Source organism: Anneissia japonica, unplaced genomic scaffold, assembly GCF_011630105.1.
Source record: "Anneissia japonica isolate Jap-2015-1 unplaced genomic scaffold, ASM1163010v1 scaffold288010_len917306_cov203, whole genome shotgun sequence".
NCBI classification, from domain to species: domain Eukaryota; kingdom Metazoa; phylum Echinodermata; class Crinoidea; order Comatulida; family Comatulidae; genus Anneissia; species Anneissia japonica.
Window position 1 is genome coordinate 182,636 of NW_022715767.1, and position 14,889 is coordinate 197,524.

At 32.7% G+C, this 14,889-nt stretch overlaps 1 protein-coding gene across 5 annotated transcripts in view; it reads left to right on the top strand.

Annotated features, from left to right (window-relative positions):
- Positions 1-14,889, top strand: part of LOC117109350 (C-myc promoter-binding protein-like) — a 50,898-nt gene that overhangs the window by 16,131 nt on the left and 19,878 nt on the right. For all 5 annotated transcript variants that reach the window (XM_033251651.1, XM_033251653.1, XM_033251655.1 and 2 more), the window contains exons 2-7: positions 3,681-3,879; positions 11,746-11,882; positions 12,641-12,842; positions 13,241-13,370; positions 14,100-14,269; positions 14,530-14,759. In XM_033251651.1, the coding sequence (XP_033107542.1) occupies positions 3,700-3,879; positions 11,746-11,882; positions 12,641-12,842; positions 13,241-13,370; positions 14,100-14,269; positions 14,530-14,759 (1,049 nt within the window). In that variant the 5' untranslated portion in view covers positions 3,681-3,699. The remainder of the gene's footprint in view (positions 1-3,680; positions 3,880-11,745; positions 11,883-12,640; positions 12,843-13,240; positions 13,371-14,099; positions 14,270-14,529; positions 14,760-14,889) is intronic.

A 14,889-nucleotide genomic window follows, 5' to 3' on the forward strand; every position in this document is an offset into this window, starting at 1 on the left:
ATTAGCTCTTTTCTATTGATTATAAGTTGCTATATATTTTATACATCATTTGATCTTGAAAATCACACCATGAAGGAGTTGAAACATCAATCTTTTTTTTAAGCGTTATTTTTATATTAAATATTTATACAAAACGTACTCTTATTACTAAAACAATTAAAAACATTTTTTTTTTTTAGTATATAGTTAGTAGATATTTGTATTATCTCAATCATGTTTTGCTTTGAATATCAATGCACCAGCAAACAACCCAAGGGTGAAATAAAAAATAATTAAAAAAAAAAAAAGCCTCTTTCCCTCATCACTTTTCCAGCCTAGATAGGGTGATAAACTAATAATTTTTTATAGGGCCTAATAATATATAATTTAGGTTTGGAAATACATGTTTTTTTCAATATATTTTAAATTGACTTGCATGGTTCGGAGAAATCAAGTGACTTTACATGTAATTTTAAGTAAGGCGAGACTATTTCATACCTTGTTTAGCGAACCTGCCGCTCACCAATAGTGATGATTTTTAATTAAAAAAAAAATTATTTTTGGCCAAGTAACAGTGCAAAGAAAACTTAACAATGTGGCGTTGTTATTATTTTGGTCTCAATGTACAATACTTAGCTCACTATTTCTTCAGTGACTGATTTGTCTTCACTATTACTGCTTTCTGCAGGCATATTATGCACATTGAATAGTCTAATTGTTTGCTAAGTGTATTCCCATCTGATGTGGTTAATATGTATAGTTTTTAAACCAGCAATCTTTATTACATTCTAGCTTCAGTGACAGCCAATGGAACATTAAATATTTCTCACAAGCATATATAATCTGTTGCATGTTTGGAATGCCCTTTTGTAAATTCATCATGTATGGACACTAGTCTTATAGATTATAGTGCCTGCATTGAGCTTAAGTTCAACAATACAATTAAATTAAAATATTTGAATTGCATACATTGTAAAAGTACAGCTCTGTCGAGATTATAGCATTCTCTTTGACAGAAAATTATATGCCCATATATAGTCATGATGTGCCTATATATGGATGTGATGTGATGTCATCATGACCATATTTAGACATGTTGCATGATTTTGTTATATAAAATTTGATACACTAAACAGGGCTTTATATTATGGCTTTCAATTGAAAATTATTTGCAAATTCACAGATTTATTACCAATGCTAGTTATTTGCAAAACAGTTATTCTCTTTCCGATAATTTTAGAGGATTTTTGCAGTAAAATTTCTAAGTGTGTAGACTAGTAAACAATGTATTATTTTCTGTCTGTCTCATTAGAATAGAAGTTACTCTAACGTATTCCATCCATTAAGTAATTAAATGTTTGAGTCTGAACAGTATTCGTATTTTTAAATTTGAGAGTTCAAAATTTTGCAGCAATTCAGCTGTCATGCATTTACAGGGCTGAGGTCTAATCATTGCCACTGGATTTTGCCAAGAAAAATTATATATGTTTTGTGATTTATTAGATGCAATTTTCAATGTTTTGGTAGTTAGCAAAGATCATTTGTAATAACGTCACTGCATTCGTCGAATAGAGTTTATGTATTTGGGAGGCTCTTAATACAGTATAGAGATACTAACTACTGTATCTCATAATTTGTAAAATATCATAATTCATTTTCAACGCCTATTGTATTTAGTACATAACATCTACAATAAAGATTAAAGATTAATATCTTGTAAGAATGCCCTTCTTTAATCCCTGGATCTAAATACGTCGTCGAGTGTTATTATTGTCACTGTGTACACACAGCAAGCATAAGACTTGATTTAGTTGGACAATTCCTATACTGTCTGATCTCTTGGCCTAGCAACAAGTTTGCTAGTTCATTGTAGTGGACACCAATGACCTAATTTATACATACTGTACATGTACACGTGAATGAGACCTGCTCAATTTATTGAGAACTGACACTAATATGTAACTTACAATTCTATCTGCAGAAGTAAGATTTTTTGAATATTTGCCAAAAAAATATTGCTTGTTCTATGTAATCATTAATGATATTTTGAGACAGTCTGGCGCTTATGTTAATGATGCTGCTCATACTTTGGGGCACTGTCAAGGCAGGTGCTAACAGAATTTATCTATGAGTTCTAGCCTGAAACCCAAATGAGAAGGATCTAGACAGAACTAACTTTGGGCCATGCATCAGTTTGAGGATTGAATTCTACTGTACATTGGCTTTAAGTTTAATATTTATAGTTTTTGTTATTATAAACACTTACAAGTGCTTCACATGTTGTTTGTAGTGAACTTTATTGGACGAGATCCTGTTTTCGGTTTCAACCTATGATAATCATTAGTCACATGATCAATCCTAGGTCACCTGATGTTTTTGATTGGTAATTGCATTAAAAGGCAATAGTTAAGGACTCAATTAAGCTCAAAAGTCAATGCTATATTGGTATTTAATAATTAGTGTTTCGGGATGACTCAGTATGAGTCACAATTCCATCTACCACATTGTGAATGATATAATAATGGTAGAGGAATACAATACGGTAGTTTGTTGTCTTCTAATATTACTTATAGTGTTCCTGTACTGATAATACTCATTGTCTGAGTGCTTTCGTAATAATGGTTGAAGAGTATAATACTGTTGTGCATGTATTTTACTCTGAAGCTGTGGTTGTCATCATATTTTGATAGTGCTCTTGTACTAATTAGTCTGCTTTAAAAAAGTTCTAAATTTACTCAAACATATAAACTGGAAGGTTAGGAGACTAGGACTAATTTATTATTGGAATAAAATTATAATTCAAGCGACTTATTACAAACAGTAAGTACTGTAATGTAATGCAGAGGTAGTACACTTCTTAGGTATACTGTACTTGATTACCGGTATAAATATTTAAAATTGCTACAAATGTAAATTCATAGTGCTACAGTAGTGAAAATTTGTTCAAGGTCCTAAAAATATTGAGTACAAAAGCTCAATATATATTTATACCATTGAACAATAGATTTAAGTAGTGGAACCAAGTTAATAGCCTGTTGCCATTCCCATGCTCTACTGACTAAGCTGAACTGCTCTAGATAGCATGTGGCTGATACAATCACAGTGTTTTTTCTCCAGGTCTATGTAACAACTTGCTTATTAAGTAAAGCAACAGTTTTATATGACTCTTATTACTTATTAATACAGTATTTATGTTTACGTAGTACATCCTACAAGGGACCTAATGGTCCACAACCACAGGGTAGTAGGGGCTATATGGACCTGTACACTGGGATAACCCCCTACTAATTTCAAAAGGTGTACCTGGTTCTTTAAAGTGCACATGAGCCAATTGTATTTACAGTCCTTATCCGAGAAGACTTGTTCCACTACCAGAACCATAGACGAGTGTGCCACTCGAATCAGCGCCGATGGCTGTAGGTTGTGGTGTCCCCTGCTTTAAACTACTTGGCCATTCGACATGCTTTTTTATAGTAATTGATAGAATACCTGTACAAATAAATAACACGTCTTTTTATAACTTACTCTGTTAAAGGTGGTAAACCTGCCTAACTAAAATTTACTAGATATCAAATGGTGTCCATACAGTATGACAGTGAGTCTGACGACATATATTTTTTCTTAGTTTATTGAACCACATATCTTCTCATATTCTTAAATGTGGAAAGTAGTTAAACCTCTTGTATTTTTATATTTTTCAGAAACTGAAAAGATGGAGGAATGATGACAGTAGAACAGGATGGTCCACGGGTTGCTGAGTACCTGATAGTTGCTGGCCTATCAGAGACCTCCAGACCACTAGATGAGGGCCTACCGAATGATTCTCATTTGAAGGCTTCGTCCACGCCGAGTGAACCCATCACAGATGTAGCAGTGATATTGCGAGGGCATGGCGAAAAGGTTTGTACACTGTTATTCCCAAACATTATATTGCAATTTATTTGAAGATACACATCCCTTCCTCATCACATAAAAACTATTTTAAATTAAAAGGTCATGAAAGTTGAAATGAATTGTGTGTTCGACTAACTAAATCTGCCCTCACCGAACACTTTTATCAGTAAAAGATGTTCTGTAGATGTACCATTCTAAACTGTGTAAACCCCAGTGTAATTCTTGTAAACTCAACTCCTATCTAATTTGTGGGTCATAGCCTAAATTTGGGTCGCCAATAGTTCCCAGTAGGTCAGTAGGTCACGAAAAAAAATCTAAATAATGAATTTTAAAACATTAAAAAAAAAAAAAATGCAGCAAAGTTCATCAATACGGTTATCGTATTATTATCCACTAAAGATTAACTTTTATTATCTTTACTGGTAGTGCCAGTATGACTGATTAATGAAAACAATCTAATTGCTACTACTAATTATCAGGGTAGGAAAACAACCCTTCAATTTGCTTGAGTAAATAACTACAATGATGATAAGATACGGGCATTACATCTATTTGTGTTTCACACATGAGTTTTCAATTACACATCTCAATGTCCTTCCACAATGAGTCTTGGAATAATGCTATCACAGCTATGAAACGAAAAAACAAAAACAAAAAACAAAGTACCTGTGGAAGGTATATTATACTAGGTGTTAAGTTTTGAAGCAAAAGTTTATTCTGCTAGATCTTAATTCAAAGGCACTATTTTAGAATATATTGGTATCCATGATAACTTTTTGACCTGGTAGCAAAAGTAGCAGGTCAAGCCAATTTCATTTCGGTAGCGCTATTCTAGTAGCATTTAGCAATACTAAATCGCAATTCATATATGAAATTACGTGGACGTAGAGTTCCTATATAGAGAGAGTTGCGAAAAGAGCGGTTCAGGTCATGTGACTACTGGCCGCCCTCTATCTGCCATCGTGGTGCCAATTGATCAAGTCAGTGGTGCGTAGCCAACACAAATAAGATAAGCTTCAAAGCAAAATTATTGAACTCATGTTACCTAAAAATCCATAACGAAGAATCGTATCACATTATTTTTTTTCTGGAAATGTTCTTAAAAGACTATTCTACACCACTATATAAGTTTTAAGAAATGAAAAAAATGTTTCGACCTCTGCCACAAGATGGGAAAAGAAGAGCCTATCTAAATAGTGTATTAAAATAGGCCTCTGCAGTACAGTACATAGGTAGGTAGTATTAGACCTAGATAGCTATAAAAGTAGCGTAGTACTTTTTCAGTTACTGTATGACTTACGAATTTCTCTTATAATTATATACTGCTAGTTATTTTGGAGATACCCTCAGACTGGGACCCTAGCTGAGGCGTGCCACAAACACCCATTTACTATACGAATTTCTAAGTTGTCTAGTGCAAAGGCCTAGGCCCTGTCGCCTACTATTTTATGAGCCGAGCAAACGCGATGTTGCACGCCTAACTAAGGCGCTATGCAATTTTGGTCAAGCAAAAACTGCATGTAATGTGATAATTAATAATAGCATATTGAGAATCAATTTCTTTTGGAATTTTGTTATAAATTTCAAACACATGTTGATTAACAGATGTTTACTATCAAATGACATAAAATTTTCTTATTAATATTTTTATTTTTTTCAATTGTCTATTATTTTTGCAATTACCACACTGTAGCATAGGCTTTGCGTTCACTCATGCATGCAATGCACCAAAATGAATACCGAGCAGCGCCTCATGTCGCAACTCTCTATATAGGAACTCTACTTGGACGCAATTGAGGGAGAACGTAGTGCACCTCAAAGTTAAGGCAGTGGTTCAACCAGTATAGTAAGGAACACAACATTTTCTCATATTTTAATCTACATTGTTGACCATTGTACTAGACTATTTTTTGAGTATGATACCCAATGACCAAATTGAACACAGCAAAAAATCTTGCCAAAATTCGATCATTATTTTTAATGAGTATCCAAGGTGAAAAAAGAGGGAAATGGGTCCATCCTGTAAAAAATCCCTAAACAAAAAAAAATTGACCCACTATTTGTTTTTTCAAGAATTTATTATTATAATTAATGATCTGTGTAAATAATTAATATTGTCAAAAGAATCAACCAGAAAAACATTACTTAAAATAATAATTACTTATAATAATTAGCTTATTTTTATTATCATTACAAATAAAAAGCTTAAAACTATGTAAAATGTTAGATTTATACCATTTACCACTTAGTTCACAGACTCATGTGCATCTCAGTCTACATCAGATTACCCGTACAACATATGTTGTCTAGTCAGTTTGTAATATCAGTATTGTTAATTTTCCTTTTAGTCAAGACCGGATAAATCATGGAAAGATAGTAAACTCTGTGCTTGCAGTCATTATTGGTAGATTGGTGTAATTAGAATTTAATGGTTATTGCAGTTCATCAATTATTTTTGACACATTTTAACATTTTTATTGTTAAATGTATGTCGCCAGTTACATAATTTAACTGGACACGCTGCTTATATCTTTACTCTGTTTTATCCAGAATCATTATACTAAATATATATTCCTTCATTCAAGGAAAATAAAAGCTTGACAAGTGTTAGGATTTAATGTTATCTGTGTATTTAGCGTTCATTTAACTCACTCATTTATCAAGATTAAACAGTAATAGACATATTCAAGTCCTATGAACTACTTAAGAAAGTTTTGCGCAACGACGGTAAGATCTAGAATGCCATAAAGCATGTAGAATCATTTTCTTAGCAAGTTTTCCATGTTTTCTGACTTCTGGTGCATACTGTAGTTTGGCCCATATTTATGTTATGCAGAAAACGTACGACAGTAACAAATTGAAATCTTCGTTTTACATCATTTAGATACAGTAGATGGTTGTGATTTTGTTTGTCAATTTAAGTATACATTTTTTCACAACCAATAGTAGATATACAGTGTTATACTCAGCATTATGTCAAACCGTATGCCATGTAAACAAAGGGTATGTTCACACACACACACACACACACCCACACACATTGTTAGGCTGGCATAGATTACACCAGGCCTACATTAAGCTAATCCAATGCATAACCTTCCGAAGTGTTCATACAAATGAGCCTGATTAACTAATGCCGTGCATAAAATGCAGAAGTCAGTACTCGTTTCCTATACATGCTGAGGAAAAGAGTTAACGATGGTAAATCTCTAATCATCAAGCAATATGACCTAAATTCTATCGATTGCACAAATTAGGATGTGTACATTGAACAAACGTTCATATTTTTTGACGGGCTTTAAAATTACCGTTTTTTGCTTAAAGTTATCCAAGAAAGTTTTATTTATGACAATGTAGACACAAAATTCTTCTTTCCTTAGATTGGAAAAATATCTTGATTATGACTATATAGGGATTGTTCAACATTTTCAAAAGTGTACAAACAATACGCTAGGGGGGAGGTGGTAGACAAATTTGTACACTCTTACTGTACATATGCATAAAAATGCTGATTCAAAATAACATGCAATATGTAAGATAATGATAAAATTATAGTGTAACCATGGATATGATATTTATTTTAAGCAACCAAATACTTTGCTTTAGTTTACTTCACAAAAAAAATGGAGAATGGTTTTGCAAAATCAACATTCTACACTTTCAGAGGGGAGGGAGTGGATACCAAAAAAGAATACTGTTTGTACACTTGTGAAAATGTTGATAGTTGTCAACGAACCCATACTTATCATGGTTGGTCAAACACCTTTATCCTAGGTCAAAATCTGAAGCTTGACTGGTGTAAGCTAGTTTGCGTTAGCCTGTCTGGTACTTTTGGCTGGTACAGTTTAACTACCTGTAGAGTTAAGTTGCGTAACTAAACACCAGCTAAGTTGCACAGCATTTGGCATCTAACGCTTGGTTCCCATACGGTATAAACCTCCGATATTACGCTATTCTTTAGGACCCTTTCAGACAGAAAAGTGTAAGATTACAGCAATATTGCGGCAACAAAGGTGCTGTGTGAAGGGGTGCGAGACCAGTTATTATGCCAACATTCTTCCCGCAATATTGCGGCAACATCTATCTGAAATGGGCTTTAGAATGAAGCATATATTACGGCAACCTTAAGCTGTGTGTCTGAACATATTCTTTTATGACTAGAGTAAAAACGTTTTTGACATTTTGAACCCAGGATTCGTGGATTAGGAAATATCAACTCCTTAAAAATAGGCTTCCAGCAACAGGTTTTTTGGGGCTACACATTAATCTTGCAAGTTGGCAGTGGTAGCCCTAATTATTATACAGTACATTGTTTTGGTTCTTTCTAGCATAGCCTTAAGCATGGCATCATTTTATAGGCTTATAGAGCTAGCTGCATGACTCTTCACCCTCACTAAAAAAAAAAAGGAGGCTCCCAGTGGGAGTGTGTGTCTACCTTATATTGTAATACATGTACTAATCTGATAAAAGGTAAAAGCTGGCCAAGCGAGACAAACCTTTGCTTATGATGTAATATCATGTACCTCACTGGATTTACTCAAACAAGTAAATTTCCAGATAGCTAAGTGTCTACTGACCCCCACGGGTAGTAGACACAATATGCGAGACTGTTGTTTCTATCATCCCAATGACACAATGACGGCCGGTATCCCATCATTACTCCAATCGGATACTTTTACACCAAATAATCTTACATGTATAGAGATGATAGGAAAGTGTCTACTGCCTCAGCTAGCGACCAGTGGACGAAAAGAACGGTATGTAACGAGGCGATAGACAACAAACCGTTGAAATAATACTAGACCAAGTGACCTAGATTGCCACTTGTCTTACTGTATTTATTAATTGTCCAGTTTGTAAAGACCTTTATATAGAGTTCATTATTATTTAACCTGGTAAATCAAGATACTATCAATGCTATATTACTAAAACAAATGTAAATTTGCACAGGCCTTGTATTGCTATATTATTTTAAAGAACATTTTTTGCCTTGGTAACCTTTCAGGTTTTCTCTGATCCTGATCATAACAACTTCTGGCTCATTTCTTCTATTAGGCATGTTTCATTGTTGTCTGCTTCTAATGGTATACAATTTCAAATACAAAATAAAGGCCAGTGCTTTTGCCATTCATTTGGGATTAAACTATTCTCATATCGGATATGATGTATGGTGTAAAATTAATAGTGGCTGGTGTTTAGTAGTCATGTGGGATTAAATCTACTTTTGCTGGATATGATTCCGAGTATGTTTGGGATAATCTCAGAAATTTGTAAATCGGGTAACATTAAAAATTTAAGTTACTTTCTGTATAATGTGAGATAAAATTCAATAATTTAGTTATTAGATTGTAAATTTAAGTAGCATAAACATTACAGAGAATGAACATTACTCCAAATTAATGAGGAGGCAACGATTCAACGTTCAAACTTTATTAGGTCATCTTGTTTTTTGGGTCATCTTTATTGTGTCATCTTCATTCATTTAAAATCAATTTAAATCTATTTTAGACTCCATCTGCCTTAAAAGAAGCTAGATTTGGTTTGAAGTTGGCATTAAAAGCAGAAGTTTATATCTTTTAAATGACAAGTCAAGTTTTGTTCTAGATTTCATTCCATTGTGTTCAGTACTACCTTTTCTACTACAGTATTCATCCATCTCATGTGAATTGCAACTTCATATATTTAAAGTTCTTCAGATTTTTCAATTTATTCTGGTCATGTTGGAGGAGTATCATGCATACAGTATGATGTGCATAGTGCATACATTACTGAAAAGTCATATGATACACTCATCAATGTATGCAAAGGTTTTAAGAGTTTTTATGCTGCTTTTACAAATAAATTACATAGTAAAGACGATGATACTCAAATGCAGAATGACACTAAAAATGATAACCTATCATAAATATTGATTAGTCTTTTCAGAAATGGCTTTGAAACATAATAAATGATAGTAAAACATTTCTGCTGACGGCCAAATACTGTAGATAATGTTTCTTGTCTCCTTCCAAGTAATTTTTAGGCATCCCTTATTTTATTTATTCTTATATATTTACAGTAACACAAAAAAAGGTTTTAAAAACCCAGGAAAAAAACATTATTTTAGAATACTAAAAAGAAGGGAAAAATGTAATTTGGAAAAGTTCTTATTAACATTAAAATTTAAATATAATCTCATGATAGCAATCTTTGTGCAAAATAGTTGGAATGGAATGTACAAACCTTACTGGCTGATGAATTAAAGCATTTGATGGATTTGTTGGTTTTTTTTTTTTTCCCTCCTACTGTAATGTCTGTGAGTGTTAAATATATAGAGGGTCCATATGATTCTTTTAATTCTAAATAAAATTGATAACTGAATTTAAAAATACAGATAAATAATTGGTATTACATTCTTTTTTATGGGAGATGAAACCAGGAATACAGTAAGCAAATATCCTGTAGGCAAAGGTTAAGATGATCAACAACAACAAAAAAAACTTTAAAAAAACCAAAAAAAACAATTGCTGTATTTCTATGAAAATATTTAATTATTATGCAACAATAGAATTTGGCATAAAATAAGCACAAGAAGGAAAAGAAATGATTAAATTTTTTTGGCCGTGTATACAGTAATAGCAACCTTCTATAGGAACATCTTTAAGCACTTCAAATTTGGAAGATGGATATAAATTTGCCCATATTAGTGTTATTATTCTCAGTACTCATCTTGTTAGATAATTATTTGAGAGCTCTTTACACTGAGACCTGCAAATTAGAGACTGTATTTGAGATTTCTAGAAGACGTTTTAAGTATTTCTTTGAGCTGCTGCCAAGTAGATACAAGGTCAGTCAAGTATGTACTGCTTACAAATTCACACACAAATTATGCTTTGGCACTTTATGATATATTTCAGATTTTATTAATTCTAAGTTTGATTGGTATAGTTTAAAAATATGATTATCTAAACATTTCACAATATAATATTTTGTGGTGCTATAGATTGGTAGATGAAATAGTCTTCAAATTCTAGAATCTTGCCTTCAAATTATGCAAATCAACAGCATGTCTATTTGGTAGTCTTCATCTTCAACTACACGATTGGCATATTGTACCCGTATTCCTACTGTCCATTAAATAATCAAGTTTACTGTCTGTCTGTAACACTAATGTCCCATTCTAGCTATTAGAGGTAATACTTCTATTGAAGTGAACTTGTATCAACCAGACATAACTCAACCATGCCAATCAAAAAATCAGAAAAAGACCTCAAAAATAATTTTGTAGTTTACAGTAAGAGGGATGGGATTTGGGTGCCAAGCATGATTAGCTCTAGCTATACATTGGTTACCTTGTGTACTCAACTCATTGATACAATAAAGAATATGATTAATATATTGTAAAGATTTTAATTGCTCATTAATACAAGTTATTTCAACTTCCAATAATTTACAAATCCCAAAAAAAAAATTTTTAATTGCTCATTAATACAAGTTATTTCGACTTCCAATAATTCACAAATCCCCCCAAAAAAAAAGATAAAAAAAATAAATAAAATAAAAAATCAGTAGATTTACAGACTACAAAATTCTTTGGCTGAAATTTAAGGGTATAATAGTATGTGCAGAAGATACAAACATCTGTTAATTTTAGAGATAGTTGGTTGTTCAAATTTTATTGTTACTCATGATTTTATGTTTTATCATTGCCATCAATACTAAATTTATTTATTTTGAAATGTTTATTTTAATACTGTTTTACAATTTTATACTTATACTTTAGATGTTTTACAGTAAATGTTTCCTTGGACTTTAGTGTATGCTAACACCCACACAGTGTGAGCAGAGATTAAATTATGCAATGTTCAGTAAATTTTTGTTTTACACAAACAGGTGCCAGCTGGGTTTACATGTATAGAAACGACGCCCACAGGTTTCCCAGCGGATCTAAGCCATGGCTGTATTGGGAGTCCAAACATATTTCTTTGCATTAAACGAGGGTTTGACAAGCCTCCACTCACTGATATTGGGTAGGTTTAATGAACATGTAATTCCCCATCAAATTATTTAAAATGTGTCTTTAATATTTGTTGATTTTTTCACACCAGTCTGTACTGTCCGACCACTATGTATTGGTCTAGAAAACAAATGTGATTATGTCTTCATCATCATCATCATCATCATCATCATCATCCATCATCATCATCATTATTTATTTATTTATGTATTTATTAACCTTTTTTGAGTGGGCTACCCTTACACAACATGTTTTGCAATAAAATAAATGTATGTAAAAATATAGCCTATATCTACCAATTAATCATTATCAATAATTACCATTAACACAGTTATCATCATTACCACCATGATTATTACAGAAATAATTAAGTGCAGTAGAACCCGTCCTTTGTGAATCCAAGAATATTTTTGTGTATTAAACAAGGATAGGATACTTTTCGGCCACAAAATGAAGGAAAGTATCGTTTCAGGGGACACCCCCGTGAAGAGGGTTGCCTCTTTTTGCCTGTAATAGGGATTAAAACTGTATAGAAATTATCTTGTAACAAGAAGATTATTCTCCTTTAAGTAGAACTGTTCACCTTTTTGTTTAGTTAGATTAGTGGGATTTTTTGAAAGTGTGAATTGTAGCTCCAGAAATGTGTCATAATTATATCATAATCATCATGATCATAATTGATGTAATCATAATAATTATCATATGTTCCTAATTACTTTATATAAGCAGTATTTTATAAATCATAAACTGTTTCATTTTTTGTAACTTTAGAATTCTATACGAAGGAAAGGAACGTGTAATGAATGGGTGTGAGATTATCAGTACCACGCCAACAGGACATCCAGCTAATGTCAACAACAGTCGTATAGGTGTTGGAGGACAACGTGCTTACATCACGTATAGAAGAGCACAATCCACATCTCCTCAGAATTCCCTAGCAGTTTATGATATATGTGTTATACTAGCCAATAAAGTAAGTCTTCATACTCGCTATCAAATGTGTGTTGCATGTTGCTCTAGCCGTTTTCTGAAAATATTTGGCGCTCGTTGATCGACTTTCTAGTCAGAGAACTATTAAATACTCTGAATTTGACATTTGTTGGTAAAAATGTCTATGCACCTGGTCAGGTTGACCCAAAATTTTATGAGGCAAAGAGTGTAGGTTTTTCTGTCTTGGTGACCTTTCTAGAGAAACTGCCATATTAAGAAGTGTGTCGTCGAATGGCATGTTTGGATATGTGTATCCAGGTCAGGAATATGTCTCAGCTACAGTGTTAGTCTGCGTGTGTTTGTACAGTGTGCAATCGTGTTTAGATGAATTTGTTTAAAGCTGAATTTTTTTGAAGCTGTTTATTTTTATTTTAACTATAGGGAGAATCTCCTCCGCATGCGTTCTGTAAGATTAACAAGAATTTGAATAAAGGTGCAGTGGTTGGATCCGATGTTTACATGTGCTACAAGAAATCAGCCATTAAGAGTGATTCTGTTACTTTTCAACCAGGTGAGATGATTTGTATGCTTTTGGTGGTCACTAATTCAGGATTACTTCCTAAATATAACATAATTTGGAATATCAAGAAATAAATCTCGCTCACTTTCATTACATTTTTATTTTCTTTTTATGAGGGATGGATGTAGTACAAGAGCCCTTAGTGCCAAGTATAATGTGGTCAGATATGTATTCAAAATAAATACAATTCTTGTACACAATCAAGTGGTTAGGTATTCTGTAGGAAAGAAAGTATGAAAAGGAATTATAATAACTATGGGCGTAGTACTAATGATATTAATATCAGTGATGATTAGATTCAAACTCCAACACTAACCTAATTAGCGTTGTACTACATATTAATGAATAATATTAATAGCTTAGTTTTTTTTTACATGTATTTTTCTTGTAAAATGATTTTAGACTATTTTTCAAATCATTCAAATCTCTTCTTAAAGTTAATTTTTTCCATAGTTCATACTTTTTAGTGCTGTGAGGCTTTGGTAAAAAGCGCCGCTATATAAATGCTAAAATATTATTATTATTATTATTATTATTATTATTATTATTATTATTATTAAAAATAAATGTGTACATTCAAAGAATAACTATTGGAACTATTTTATTTGCAACTTTTGTTGCTGAAATATAAGAAGAAAGCAATTTATATTTTATTCATTTTTTGCTAAATATAGGCACAATCTTTTACACATATCTGATGCTTTCTCTCTTTCCCCCCAGAAACATTGAGCCGGTATCCTCTAGAGGACCATGAATCCTTCACTTTACCTGATTCCGTGTCCAGGTTTTGCTTGCCTATGGGTGCTGTTATCGAATGCTGGTCCAGGGAACGCATGCATCCTTTACCGGTATTCTCCACATTTATTCTCACAGATAGTACAGGTGACAAGGTAGGATATGTTTGTACACAATCTTTAATTGTCTCTCAAAGAAAAATTAGAAGTTATTTATGTTTGGTACTATCTGTCATGCAAGAAGAATTGTCTCACAAATTTTGGAAAGCTTGGACTTGAATTATATTAGAACCCACTCCTTCAATGGGCATTCCCTTGAATAATGTTTCTGAGGTCCCTCAAAACAACATACATTTGTTATTGGAACTATGTATAACATCATCAACAATTATCAATAACAATTTGTGTATTTATAGATATATGGTGCTGCTGTTACATTTTATGAAACGTACCCAGAAGAGAGTCTCACACCCCAACAGAAGATTGCTTTAAACATCAAACAGAAGAAGGAAGATGGATACAACATCCACACCAACAAGGCAGTCTGTCTACTCTCCCGTTGGCCATTCTTCGAGCCCTTTAAGAAGTTCCTCTCATTCTTATACAGGTTGTCAATATCAGGGCCTCATGTAATACCTATTGAAAGGTAGGTTTCCATTGTGATTTTGATATAATCGTTGGTTTTCTGTTTAGTTTTAAATAAAACAAAATGACTGAAAAGAGACAAAGACATTTTGAGATTCAGCGTTTCAATCTATTTGATCATTATCAAGAAT